This window comes from Schistocerca cancellata, chromosome 9 (assembly GCF_023864275.1).
Source record: "Schistocerca cancellata isolate TAMUIC-IGC-003103 chromosome 9, iqSchCanc2.1, whole genome shotgun sequence".
Lineage (NCBI taxonomy): Eukaryota > Metazoa > Arthropoda > Insecta > Orthoptera > Acrididae > Schistocerca > Schistocerca cancellata.
The window spans coordinates 507,104,088-507,117,787 of NC_064634.1; the positions used below are offsets into that span (position 1 = coordinate 507,104,088).

General features: G+C 43.0%; 1 protein-coding gene across 1 annotated transcript in view; it reads right to left on the bottom strand.

Annotated features, from left to right (window-relative positions):
• LOC126100978 (uncharacterized) overlaps positions 1–13,700 on the bottom strand; it is a 74,210-nt gene that overhangs the window by 40,943 nt on the left and 19,567 nt on the right. The window contains exons 2-3 of the mRNA XM_049911641.1: positions 13,521–13,690; positions 13,352–13,399 (exon numbers count right to left, since the gene is read on the bottom strand). Of these exons, the coding sequence (XP_049767598.1) occupies positions 13,352–13,399; positions 13,521–13,608 (136 nt within the window). The 5' untranslated portion in view covers positions 13,609–13,690. The remainder of the gene's footprint in view (positions 1–13,351; positions 13,400–13,520; positions 13,691–13,700) is intronic.

Consider the following 13,700-nt stretch of genomic DNA (forward strand, 5'->3'; position numbering starts at 1 on the left):
TCAATCATATAGCAATGTTTCAGATTATGACTATATAGTATGTCTCTTTGGACTTGATCAAATGTCTGAATGCTTCACAAAATTTAAAGTGGTGTCAGTGACAGAAGAAGAAAACATTATATTAACATTGAAAAACAAAAAAAATTCAGATTGGTATTGGATGCCCACAAAAATTCTCAAATTTGTGCATAAGATAATAGGACACCTGCTATCTTTAATAATAAGCCAGTCTTTTGAACACAGATGTTTGCCAGAGGTGCTAAAGTATGCAGAAGTAAAACTGCTGTTCAAAAAAAGTTCAAGAGAGAATATGGGAAATTATCATCTATATCTCTTCCCCCAGTACTGTTCAAAATATTCGAAAAAGCTGCTGCCATCCAGATTCAAAGTTTTATTGAAGAATATGAGATTATTTTGAAAACTCAATTTGGCTTCAATGTGGAAAAGCACTACAGATGCAATAAACAAGTTTGTTGATAAGATTAGCTTATCATTAGACAATCAGAATAAAGTGAGAGGGATCTTTTGTGATCACACAAAAGTTTTAGACTCAGTAAATCGTGCATAAATCATGCACTTCTTAATCACAAACTTAGCATGTGTGGAATTAGGGTTGTGCTTTACAGTGGCTTACTTCATAACTGTGCAACAGGAAACAAAGAGTGGTTGTCTCTACAAATGCAGCAAATTATCCAAATGAAAGACAGTAACGCAAGGTGTCCCTCAAGGTTCTATCCTAGGACCTATTTTGTTTCTATTCTATTTGGATATTTGTGGTATGGTCCTATGGGACCAAACTGCTGAGGTCATCAGTCCCTAATCTTATACACTACTTGATCTAACTTAAACTAAGTTACGCTAAGGACGACACACACACCCATGCCCGAGGGAGGAGGGAAGACTCGAAACTCCGATGATGGGGGGTGGGGGCGGAGCGGGAGGAGGAAGCCGCACATACCATGACAAGATGCCCCAGACCGCGCGGCTAACTTGCGTGGCGTCTATTCTACATTAATAACCGTCAATCAATATAAATACCCCATCAGTCTTATTTGCAGATAACATAACTGTATTAATTGAAGAACAGGACCCAGAAACTATTCATGTCAGCATCATCAATACAATAGATAATTCAGAAAATTGGTTTCATCTCAATAGATCAATCCCAAACATCCAAAAAACCCACGTGGTCCAGTTCAGAACAAAACATTCAGCATCCCAGGAAATTAAAATAAATCACAAAAATCGAAATCTAGAAAAAGTGGATTCTGTGAAATTTTTAGGATTAAACCCAGATAACAATTTAAACTGGAGTAAACATGTTGAATATCTATGAAACACACTATGTAGCTTTGCATTTGCAATGGAAATGCCACTGAAATGAACACAAGCAAAATTGCATACCATAGCTACTTACAGTGATTTGTAAGGTGTGGTTTTGCTTTTTGGGGAAACTGGAGCAAGTTAATGTGCATACTGAAATTACAGAAAAGAATTGTTAGAAACATGTGTGCTCTACATTCAAGAAAATCGTGTCACCCATTATTTGAAAATCTGAAATTGTTTTGCTGTGTGTTTCCGTTCCATGATTAATGTGATTTGAAGAGAAGTAATAAAATGAGCTCTAACATGGAAAGTAAGCGTTTCTGGACACATGTCCACATATCATATTTTCTTTCTTTGTGCATGAGGAATGTTTCCTGAAAGTTTGGCGGTACCTTTTTGTAACACCCTGTATATGTATGATTTTATAATTTTTTTACATAACAATTTAGAATTATGCCAGGAGAACTGCTTTGACCACACTTACAATACAAGAAATAAAGAAAGTTTTATGCTGCCCACTCATCATTCGAAATTATATGCTCAAACTCCCTAGTACATGGGAATGAAAATTTATAACAAACTAAAAGTCAAGAACATTCTGATTATGAACCTAGATTGACAGAAACTAAAGCTGCACAGTACTCTACCTCAGTGATGCTACTACTCAGTTGAAGAATTTATGAACGATGAACTGAATATTTGAGCAAGATGTAGCTTATCAATTGTCTTATTATGTAAACATGTGAAAGTATCTTTAGACAAAAAATTAGATTGATGTTTAAATCCTCTTATTAACTATAATTTTATATCAATTAAATTGTATAAATCATTCTCCCTTATCCATTAAAGACCTTTTGTCACAAAAGATCTCCCAGGTAGGTCATACAATGTTGGATAATGACACATCCGCTTACGACGTGATTGAGTAATAGAGTATATGAGATAGGCCATACACTCCAAATAAAAGTCATCAGCAACGATGGCTGAAGACTTCTGGCATAAGAAATCGCCATTATTCTGCCAACAGCCTTGTCAATGATGGCGGAGGAGCAGAGAGAGGTTCAGGGCATTCTCTTGCATATGGGATTTTAAACGGAGCCCAAAAGGTGATCAACGGCATAAGAATGCAGAAGGCAATGGAAACCACTGCATTAAAGATAAATAACGTGTATCCACTTGAAAAGTGGCTTATAATTTAAAACCAGTCGTGTTGATCCCTCCATCGTCAAAAGATTTCAGAGTGGTCGACCATTCGCATCTCTGGGAGGAGACTGCCAAGTAGGAGCTGACTGAAACTTCCAGGCAGAGACTCGAACTCGATCCAGCACACAGTTTTAATCTGCCAGGAAGTTTCATATCAGCGAACACTCCGCTGTAGAGTGAAAATCTCATTCAGGAGCTGACTGTGAGATAAAGACTAAATAACAAACGAAAGGCTAACTTTCTACAAGCTGGGAAGTGGAATGTCAGAAATCTGAATGTGGTAGATAAGCCTGAAAATCTGAAAAGCGAAGTTCAGATGCTGAATCTAGATATAATGGGGGCCAGTGAAGTTTAATCTAAAGAAGGCAAGGATTTCTAGTCTGGCACTTATAGGGTAATGTCAGAAGTAATAGAAAATGCTACAATGGAAAGTAGGGCAGAGAGTGAGGTACTGTGAAGAGTTTAGTGATAGGGTTGTTCTCATCAGCATCGACAGCCAACTGATGCCAACACCAATAATTCTGGTATGGATGCCGACGTCCCAAGCAGAGGATGAAGAGATAGTATATGAGGATGCTGAGTAGGTAACTCAGTATGTAAAGGCTGATATTCTTTGAGGATTGCGACTGGAATGCAGTTGTGGGGGAATTATGAATTGTGATTTATTCGTGTCATGACATACATAAGCTAATCATTAAATTAGCTTATGTAAAATAAGCCGGTGTCAAGCTCCTAGAAGCGTAGGCGACAGGGAACTCCTCTCAGAAAATTACTGCAGTAGAACTATGGCAACACAGCATTGGAGGCATCGGTCTGACGATAAAGGCCTTTTGAAAGTTCGAGATGGCCAGTACAGGAGAGATATTTAAGTCAGTTTTAATGGCCTCAAAGGCAGACTGCTGACTCTCTTCCCAAACTAAGGCTTCTCTCTTTTTAAGTAAACTACTAAGAGGGACGGCAAGCTGGCCGAAATTTGGAACAAATTTACGGAAGTAATTGCCAATAAACCGAACTATTCCCCTTTTATTCCTTGGGGGCAGGAACCGTCTCAAGGCGGATGTGCGCTCTTGGCCAGTCCTGATTCCGTCCTCTGAAACAGATGCCCCAGGTAGGAGAGCTCACGTCTAGTTAGGGTGATTTTAGATGGTTTAACCATTTACCCAGCTGCCCAAAGTCGCGATAACACCACCTGTGTATGACACACTTACTGGCCTAAGGAACTATTATAGACGAGAACGTCGTCCAGGTAATTATACGTACACCTAACACATGGTCCACCAGACGAGACAAGACCGCTGCCCCGCTAAATAAGCCGAAAGGAACCCGACTGAACTCATACACACTCCAGTCGGTACCAAATGTGGTCAGTTGCCTGGAATCCTTAATAAGCGGCATCTGATAACAGAATTGGTTAAGATCAAGCACACTAATATAGCTGGCTTCAGCGAAACACTTGAAACAATCGTGCAAATCGGACAACAGCACGGATTCGAGAACAACCTTTTGATAACTGACCACTGGCCTAAAATCCTTGCCTTGTCCATGGGAACGAGGAAAAAAGGAAACACATAAGGCAACGCGGATGGCCTCTGGTAACCCAGTCCTTCAAGTTTCACTTTCTGCTGCAGTATCCCTATTTTGGGAAGGGCGGGGGTGACAAAGGGTGTGGAGCTTGCAACATAGACATCGTCCAACAAACGAATTTTATAATGAGTTTCGTCCGTTACCCCTCAATGGTTAGTGAGGAGATCAGGATAGTCTCCCAGCGGGGGACCTGGCCTTGTTCAAGATGGTTAATGAGGAACAAAGATTGGCATAAGCAATCTGACCTTGCCAGTGCTATGACAAGAACAAAGGACCTTTTTCTTCCAAAGGATGAAACTTGAAGGAAAAGGCCTTACTGTCAAAATCAAGCACCAACCCCTTTTGCTTAATCAAGTCGCAACTGAGGAGTAAGAGAATGGACAAATTCTCAACGACGACCGCATAGGGTGCGGCATTTAAGAGGGGCTGCCAACCAGATGGTCGACGCACTTGGCCGAATGTGTCAGGAGAACGGCGAGGAGATAACAGAGAGTGACAAAAGCATCCAAGGAATTGGCTAGTGCTATCTTCACCCAGTGTTGGAGCTCTTTGCTGATTTCGGCCTTACGTAGGACCAGAACCCTGAGCTGGGCACTATTAGGAAGTGTCTCCTCGCTGGGAACAAAGTGCTATTGTTGATTAAAGGAATTTTGTGTCGTCAGGTTGGGAGACCACCTGAGCGAAGAGTTTGTTTGCCTGTGGAAGTTGTCTTGTCCATTTTTCCCCGTTTTCATGACTCTTTCCTAGGGAGCCGTTTAGGGTTTCACCATCGCTAAAGTGAAACAACACATAACTTTCCCGTCGCTGAGTAAGAATGTCCAACGATTAGCGGTGGAGTACGAGGTATGTAAAATGTGATCAGTTTTCTCAAGGGACTTCTCCAATAGAGAGAGAAGAACACACTATAGACAAGCTATCCACTGATTACATGGGCTCCGCTCAGGGATTGGGTATTGTGTCCTCTTCATCATCAGTTCATCCCCATCCGGCGCGCAGGTGGCATCGAATGTAATACGAACTGCACAAGGCGGTCGGACCTGCCCCACAACGGGCCTCCCAGCCAATGACACCAAACGCTCATTTCCATTTCATTTACATTGGGATCACTAGTCCGTGCTGAGTGGCGGTTGTGAGTCGTTGGTCAGTTAAGTACTTATTGCGACGCTCTGTCCTGAAAATCTTCTTAATTTTCCTTTTGTCGTTAAATTTGCCCTTGCCTGCTTTCTCCTCCCTATATCAACCCTCAACATTGTGCAAACAAAAGGATTTCAAGTTATCAGACCGTTACTAAATTTCACCAAGTTAAAATCTATTGCAAGTTTAGTTCACTACAGGCATATACAATTTACCAAATATTTAGGCCGCTAAAGGCCTGCTTGTTATCACTGTTTTTACATTTGTTGTATTGCTGGTAGCCACCACCATGGCCTAGTTGTTTTGAAGCGGGGCATTTACTCTCTTAAATTGTTTTGGAAGGACTGTAAAATATCTTGATCTATTTGTGTTAAAGTGTTTTTTTTTTCAGTTTTTTAAAAGGGAGTGTATCTAAGCCTTTGGGGGCTCTGTATTGATCTCGACTCTGTTGTATTGCTTAAAAGTTTCAAGGCAATATCTGAGCCTTCTGGCGCTTGGTGATTATTGACTTCGATCTTGCAAATTTTTTAAACAGAGAATTTTAAAGAAATTCTAAGTTTTCTGGCGCTCTGTGATTATTGTTGTGGATCTTGTAATTTTTCTTTAAAAAAAGATAAATTTCTGAGCAAATTTTAAGCCCTCCTGGCTTTTCACCTCATTCCATTCTGAGGGAAAATTTTCACGAAATAAAACTAGATGTTGTAAACCATAAATGATCTTCAACCTGGGGCTTGGCCCTTCAATAAATTCCTGCGGTCACTAGTGAAAGACCATTTCGTATCAGCGTTTGGGTTACATCTGTCCAAACATGGCGGACGCTTGAGCGCCACAACCACAACGTGCTCCAGCCTCAAGTATAGGCGAAACATCCATCACCAAGCGTCCCCCTTCCTCTCCACTTTCCGGTGACCATGAGGACCAGCATCACTGGCCACTAGCAGCAACTCCTCACAAGTGACTTCTGCTACCATGGGCACAAGTGCCTTCTGCTACCATGGGAATTGCGAGAACTCTCCGGCGCCCCCACCTCCAGTGATATGATGGGCACCACCGGCCACCATCCCTTTGCCCATCCAGTGGTCGATGGGTCCTGGTCGTTACCCATTCCTTCTTTCCACCCCCACCCCCGGCATTATCTGGGGTGCTTCCTCCCATAAGTGCCCGTTTCGTGGGGGAGGGACCTGGTATCTGTTGAATCCTCTACGAAAGATCTAGACCTCAATAGCCGATAGAGGGCACCACGGCCATGCTACACTTGCACGGTGAACACGCCACTGTCCTGCCACGTGAGTGCGCTGCCAGTATTTTGGCAGCTGCGCTGTGCACAGCCAGTCAAATCAGCGTTCACGCTTGGTACGTATGGTATGATCTTCACTATAGTAGAACTTTTGGGTAACTAACTTGCATGCCACCCAGTTGTTCTCTCTGATTGTGTCTTGGGTTGTCACTCCGCTGCCCTTGACTTTGTTGTCATCGTTGTGCCGACTGCTTTGCGTAAGGTTGTCCTTGTTCTGGTCTGTTGTCTTGTCCGTAACCTGTCTGTCATGTGTTGTTCTTCATGTCGTTGGGTTGGGTTCCTCTTCTGTAGGCAGCTGTTCCACCTGGGTGATCCCGATATTTGGCTGCTGCAGATATGGCGTTGAGGACGAGCAAACAGGAAGTTATTTAGTAGTTATTGGCTCGCTTGCTGGAGAAACAGCAGCAGTTAATGCAGCAGCAGCAGCTCCAGCTATATTTGTTACAAAAATCGCTTCACATCCAGGCGTACAAACTCAGAGCTCACGAGTCGCAGCTGTACCGGGCTGCAGAAACTCGTGCCACTCACACCTCTGTACTTCCTCCGTCGTTCGCACCATTCAATGTGGCTAGGGAGGACTGGGACACATCATTGCGTCGCCCGAAACAGCATTTCTCGGCCTTTCATGTCACGGATGATACATTGCAGCGATCGTTGTTTTTGTCTAGGGGCTCGCTAGTTGTTCAAATTTTTTAGTAATATTGAAGTGCTCTGAAAACAAAAGATACAAAATTAAAGTTTGCCTGGTAGAATTACATGTTCAAACATTGTCCCGAAAGTCATTCTGAGACAAGTTTTCTATTTAAAAAAGGGGGATGTAAATTTTCGCCGTAAGACTGGGAAACGTTGCAGATTTACTATCCTTCAGATTAATCTATAATTCGTAAATTTCGGTCATATTCAACAAATAACTTAATGTAGCTGTGCCACGTTTTAACACTCTGAGACAGATACAGAACGAGTTCAGTAGGGCAACTTGGAAGCCAAGACTACTGCCAGGTCTATTAAAACATTCTGAGACTAAAGTAGTGGTTTAAGCTTATAGCAGGTACACTTGATAACCACCGCCTAGGACGAAATTTCACCGCCGTTTACAATCATAATTAGGAAAGTTGTGAGAAATTTTAGGTTATAGCAGAAACTGTTCTTATTATCTAGGCGAGTGAGGTCTGTGTTAGCGACGACTGCTCCCTCTGCCGTCGGCGCCAGCGGCGGTTGCCGGGCAGCGCAGCGGCAGTGCAGATGGAAGGCCACAGCAAAGCACGGCCCAGCACAGCGCTGCACAAGGCCGGCGTGCTAGTGAAGTGTCGTGTCGCACGCGCAATGACGTTGTCATTTACTGATGCTTTTCGCAATTTACTTTTCGTTTAGTGACTGAATGAGACTTGAAATGACTTTATATACAAATTTATCTCATATATCGGCATTTTGCTTCATTCTTCTGTGTGCCACCTCAGTGGAATTCTGTGTGACTAATGGAATATTGCTTGAAGTTTCCACATTAGGCGAGTATAGGCAGCACTGAACAAAACAGCCAGTAGTTAATAACATAATTAGTGAAGCTCAGGCAGAAAAGTATAAAACCTAGATGACAAACAAAAGCTGAACGAGGCGAAAATGATAGAAGCGTTCAATGATTTTGAAAGTAAGACGTTGTCAACCGACCTGAGAAAAAACACTAAGAGATTTTGGTCGTATGTAAAATCAGTAAGTGGGTCAGAATTGTCTATTCATTCTCTCAGTGACCACACCGGCACCGAAACGGGAGTTGACAGAGAGAAAGCCGAAATACTGAATTCGGTTTTCCCAAGTTGTTTCAGCGTGAATCACTGTACACACTGTGGCAATCCGATGGGAGAGTGTGGGTATGGTGAATGCCCGATGAACGTGATCTGCCTGCTTGTGTAGTGCCAACAGTAAAATTCCGAGGCGGTGAGGTTATGGTGTGGTCGTGTTTTTCATGGAGGGGTCTTACACCCCTTGTTGTTTTGCGCGGCACTATCACAGCACAGGTCTACATCGATGTTTTAAGCACCTTCTTGCTCCCAAAGTTGAAGATCAATTAGAGGATGGCGATTGCATCTTTCAACACGATCGAGCACCTGTTTATAATGCGCGGCCTGTGACGGAGTGGTTACGCGAATAAAACATCTGCACAGAGTCCTGATCTGAATCCTCTAGAACGCCTTTGGGATGTTTTGGAACGCCATCTTCGTGCCAGGCCTCACCGACCGACATCGATACCTCTCCTCAGTGTAGCACTCCGTGAAGAATGGGCTGTCATTCCCCAGGAAACCTTCCAGCGCCTGACTGAACGTATGCCTGCGAGAGTGGAAGCTGTCATTAAGTCTAAGGCTGGGCCAACACCATATTTAATTCCAGCATTACCGATGGAGGGCGCGACGAACTTGTAAGTCATTTTCACCCAGATGTCTGGATACTTTTGATCGCATAGTGTATAAAAGGGAACGACAGGATGTATTGTTGTTTTTCTTTTGACTGTTGTGCTAAATTTACTTTCATTACTCCTTCACTTCAGGTACTACTAGTCACTTCTAATGTTCACCATGTCAACAAGGACCTGCGGTTCACGTAAGCAATTAACTGTAATTGGTGTTAAAACATTGCCTGTTATCTTCAGTCTCTGTTTACAGCCATCAAGTTCAAGCGGTAATAAATTAAGTATTAACAATTTTGTTTAATATGGGAATGTCGTGTACTTTAGGGTAAAAAATCACTCTCATTCCAATATTTCATTTAAAAGTCATTCTGATATAATTTAACGGTACTGATGAGTTATATTCCCACATTGAAAGAAAGCTGTTTTACATTTGATTCTAAGACTATCTTGCAGGTTTCTGTTTCTATAGTCTTCATCTACACCTACATCATACTCGGAAAGCCAGCTAATGGTGTGTGGCGGTGGGTACTTTCGGTGCCACTATCTGATCCCTCCCACCCTGTTCCACTCGCGAATAGTGCGTGGGAAGAATGATTGACGGTAAGCCTCTGTATTGGCTCTAATTTCTCGTTTTTCTCCTCGTGGCCAATACGTGAGATGTATGTGGCGGGGATGTAATATGTTGTCCGACTCCTTCCGAAAATGTGCTGTCCCGAAATTTCAGTAGTAAATCTCCCAGTGATGCACAACGTCTCTTTTGCAACACCTGCCAGTGGAGTTTGTTTAGCATCTCTGGAACTCTCTCTCTCTCCGGCTAAACGATTCCCTGACGAAACGCACCGTCCTTCGTTGTATCTTCTCTGCCTCCTCTATAAATCCTACCTAATCCCAGATAGGTGTACTCAAGAATCGGGCGAACAAGCGCCTTTTAAGCCACTTCTTTCGTGGATGAGTTCTAGGCATGTAGCAAATGGCTCTGTGCACTATGGAACTTAACTTCTGAGGTCATCAGTCCCCTCGAACTTAGAACTAAAACCTAACCAACCTAAGGACATCACACACATCCATGCCTAAGGCAGGATTCGAACCTGCGACCGTAGTGGTCGCGCGGTTCCAGACTGTAGCGCCTAGGACCGGTCGGCCACGCTGGCCGGCTATCACGCATTACAAAATCTGCCATTGATGATAGTAGATCTTATGAACAATGGCCCCATAAATGCGTAAAAGACAGTGATGCCATTCAGTAATTTCAAGTCTTGGAGTTCATGTTCATCAGTATGTAGACACAAGCACAAACTAGTTGACTGCAATTATCAACTTCATAATTTTAATTGTTTATATATCTCTTGTGCATCAAAAGGAGTTATACATACTACTGTAACATACTGCCGTAATGCTTGAAGGGTTTCCAGGGTCGTGTATACCAACAATGTATTCGTAAAACAGTAGCTTCTTGAGTTGTCGTGTTTTCGCTTATTGCATTGCAGAGCCAAAGAAACTGGTACACCTGCCTAATATCGTGTAGGGCCCCCACGAGCACACAGATGTGCCACAACACAACGTGACATGGACTCGGCTAATGTCTGAAGTAGTGCTGGAGGGAATGGACACCATGAATCCCGCAGGACTGTCAACAAATCCGTAAGAGTACGAAGGGTGGACATCTCTTTTGAACAACGCGTTGCAAGGCATCCCACATATGCTCAATAATGTTCGTGTATGGTGAATTTGGTGGCCAGCAGAAGTGTTTAAACTCAAAAGAGTGTTCCTGGAGCCACTGTGAAGCAATCCCGGACGTGTCCCCACACGTCGCATTGTCCTGCTGGAATTGCAGAAGTTCGTTGGAAAGAGCAATGGACATGAATGGATGCAGATGATGAAACATGATGCTTATGTACGTGTCACCTATCAGAGTAGTATCTAGACGTATCAGGGGTACCACATCGCTCCAACTGCACACACCCCACACTATTACTGAGCCTCTACCAGCTTGAACAGTCCCCTGCTGACATGCAAGGTCCATGGATTCATGAGGTTGTCTCCATGTCGGTACACGTCTATCCGCTTCACATAATCTGATAAGAGTCTCATCAGACTAAGCAACATGTCTCCAGTCATCAACAGTCCAATGTCGGTGCCGTCGCGACCAGGCGAAGAGTAAAGCTTCGTGTCGTGCAGTCATCAAGGGTACACGAGCGAGCTTTCGGCTCCGAAAGCCCGTATCGATGATGTTTCGTTGAATGGCTCGCACGGTGACACTTGTTGATGGCCCAGCATTGAAATATGCAGCAATTTGCGGAGGGCTGCACTTCTGTCATGTTGAACGATTCTCTTCACTCGTCGGTGGTCCCGTTCTTGCAAGATGTTTCTCCGGCAGCAGCAATGTCGAAGATTTGATGTTTTACCGGATTCCTGATATTCACGGTAGACTAGGGAAATGACCGTACGGTAAAATCTCCACTTCATCGCTTCCTCGGAGATGCCGTGCCTCATCGCTCGTGCACCGACTGTAAAACCATGTTCAAACTCAATTAATTCTTGATAACCTGCCGCTACAGTGGCTACCGATCTGACAACTGCGAGAGACGCTTGTTGTCTTCTATAGGCGTTGCCGACCGCTGCGCCGTATTCTGCCTGTTTTCATATCTCTGTTCAAATGGTTCAAATGGCTCTGAGCACTATTTGACTTAGCGTTTGAGATCATCAGTCCCCTAGAACTTAGAAATTCTTAAACCTAACTAATCTAAGGACATCACACACATCCATTCCCGAGGCACATATCTCTGTGTTTGAACATACGTGGTTATACCAGCTTCTTTGGCGCTGTATATTGTTCTACTTTGTACAAGTAAAAATCTTTGTAAAAATGATATTGAAACATTCCACAGCTTTGCTACAATTGTTGTCGTAGTAATACATGTAACATGAACACACAAATAAACAGAATTAGAACTAGATTAGACTATAATACTAGATGCATTGATATACTGGATCTCAATTATGTGGCAAACTTCATAACAGTCACATTATTACAAGGCGACGGAGGGCTATTACTATATCACGCAGTAACCCTACCAAGATGAGGTAAGTTAGTAGCAAATTAATTTCTTGGACCATGATGTGCTGAACGGAACCCGATAGTGTCACACATCTTTTGATAATTTTTATATTTCCCGATCTTGTTACTGACTTTTAAAATTTTCTTTTAAATGCAGTTTTGTCTCTCCCACATGCCGATCTCTACAGAAGATTTTCTACTGGACATTTAATTCTATTTTTTCCTATTTTGCTATGGGTATCAGCAGCGTCAGTCCTTTTCTTTTACTAAATCCCCTGCAGTCGCCTGCTATAGACGAGAGCATGGCGGCGTTAGTATCAAGTGAGAGGGTGTTCCTCGCTTTCTCTCGGAACTGGGGAAAGTTCGCAAGTCTTCCGTGTTCCCAGCTGGCTTTTGAAACCGAGTACTTTGATTGGCCCTGTCGAATACCATGCCGATGTTCCTAGGGCTTTCTGGAACTTGTCGTTGTTCAGGGAGAGCCTAGGAGCAGTGGTTGCTTATGCTGTCTCACCCGCCTTGGTTGGGCTCAGCGGCGCACGCTTTTTGGCATGAGCTCGGGTAGATCGGTTCCCGCCCCACCACAAAGAACTGACCCTCGACACGTAACCTGGGGGAAGCCTGTGAATTTTTTTCCAGAGACAGACGGACACTGCCAGCTGGTGAGCAGACACATTGCTCATTGAACGTGGTGTTCGATATTAAACTGGTTTGAGATTTTACATGTTAGGTCAGGTTCATACCTGATGATATCAGCACTCTCAGGCGCTAGTGAGAGATTTATTTTAATTATTTCACCTCCTCGTCTCAAGTTTAAATCTTTAGTGTGGAGCTTACAATGAGGAATTCGATTCCTTGTGTAGTCTTGTAATAGGACACGTGATCACTATGAAACTTCGTGCCAGTTCCCTTTTGCCATAGTAATGCAAATAGCTAACTATAGTACCAATTATGATAGCTCTAAATTCAGTCCTGAGTGAATTTTATGATTTTTTTTTTTCCTAGCAATGGTATCAAACGCCACGGTGTCACCGCTCATTCCAACTTTTTACTCTGATCTCCGTCATCAGAAGCAGTTCAAGCCCATGAGTCTATCGAACCCCAATGGTACCGAAATGGTGCCAAATTAATAATTCGTAGCTCCTGGGAATTTCCTGTAATAGGCGTTGTTAGTTGCTGTCTCTCTGTGATCCCCATGTGCGTGGATGATGGCAGGTTCATTCTAAAGTAAATTTTTCTTCCAAAGTTACGAAGGGGCTAACGGTGCCCATTGCCCGTGCAGACTTCGACATCAAATTAATATACCCCTCTTTCAATCTCTATAAGGAATAACGGGAAGATTGATACTTACCTGTAGTGTCATTTTTTAAACCGTAGAATGTGATTTCAAGATCTGGTTCTGAAAATGTAATTGATACATATATCAGTGGGAAAATTTAACACTTACTTCACTACGTACAAAGACAATTTATTCGTTATCATACCGAGGTATCTGTCATTTGAAAAAATGAAATTTTTACCTGTAATGGGGTCTCGGTCGCTGTAGTCAGTAGCTACGACTACTGCCGTATAAATGCAGAGGAACCAAAAAATGCTTCTGTCGAACATAATGAGAGGCGAGAGATGCCGAGCCAGATAAAGAACTTCTTCCTTAAAGATATCTTCTTGAAATTTGCAGACAGTTGAACACCTGTAATTTT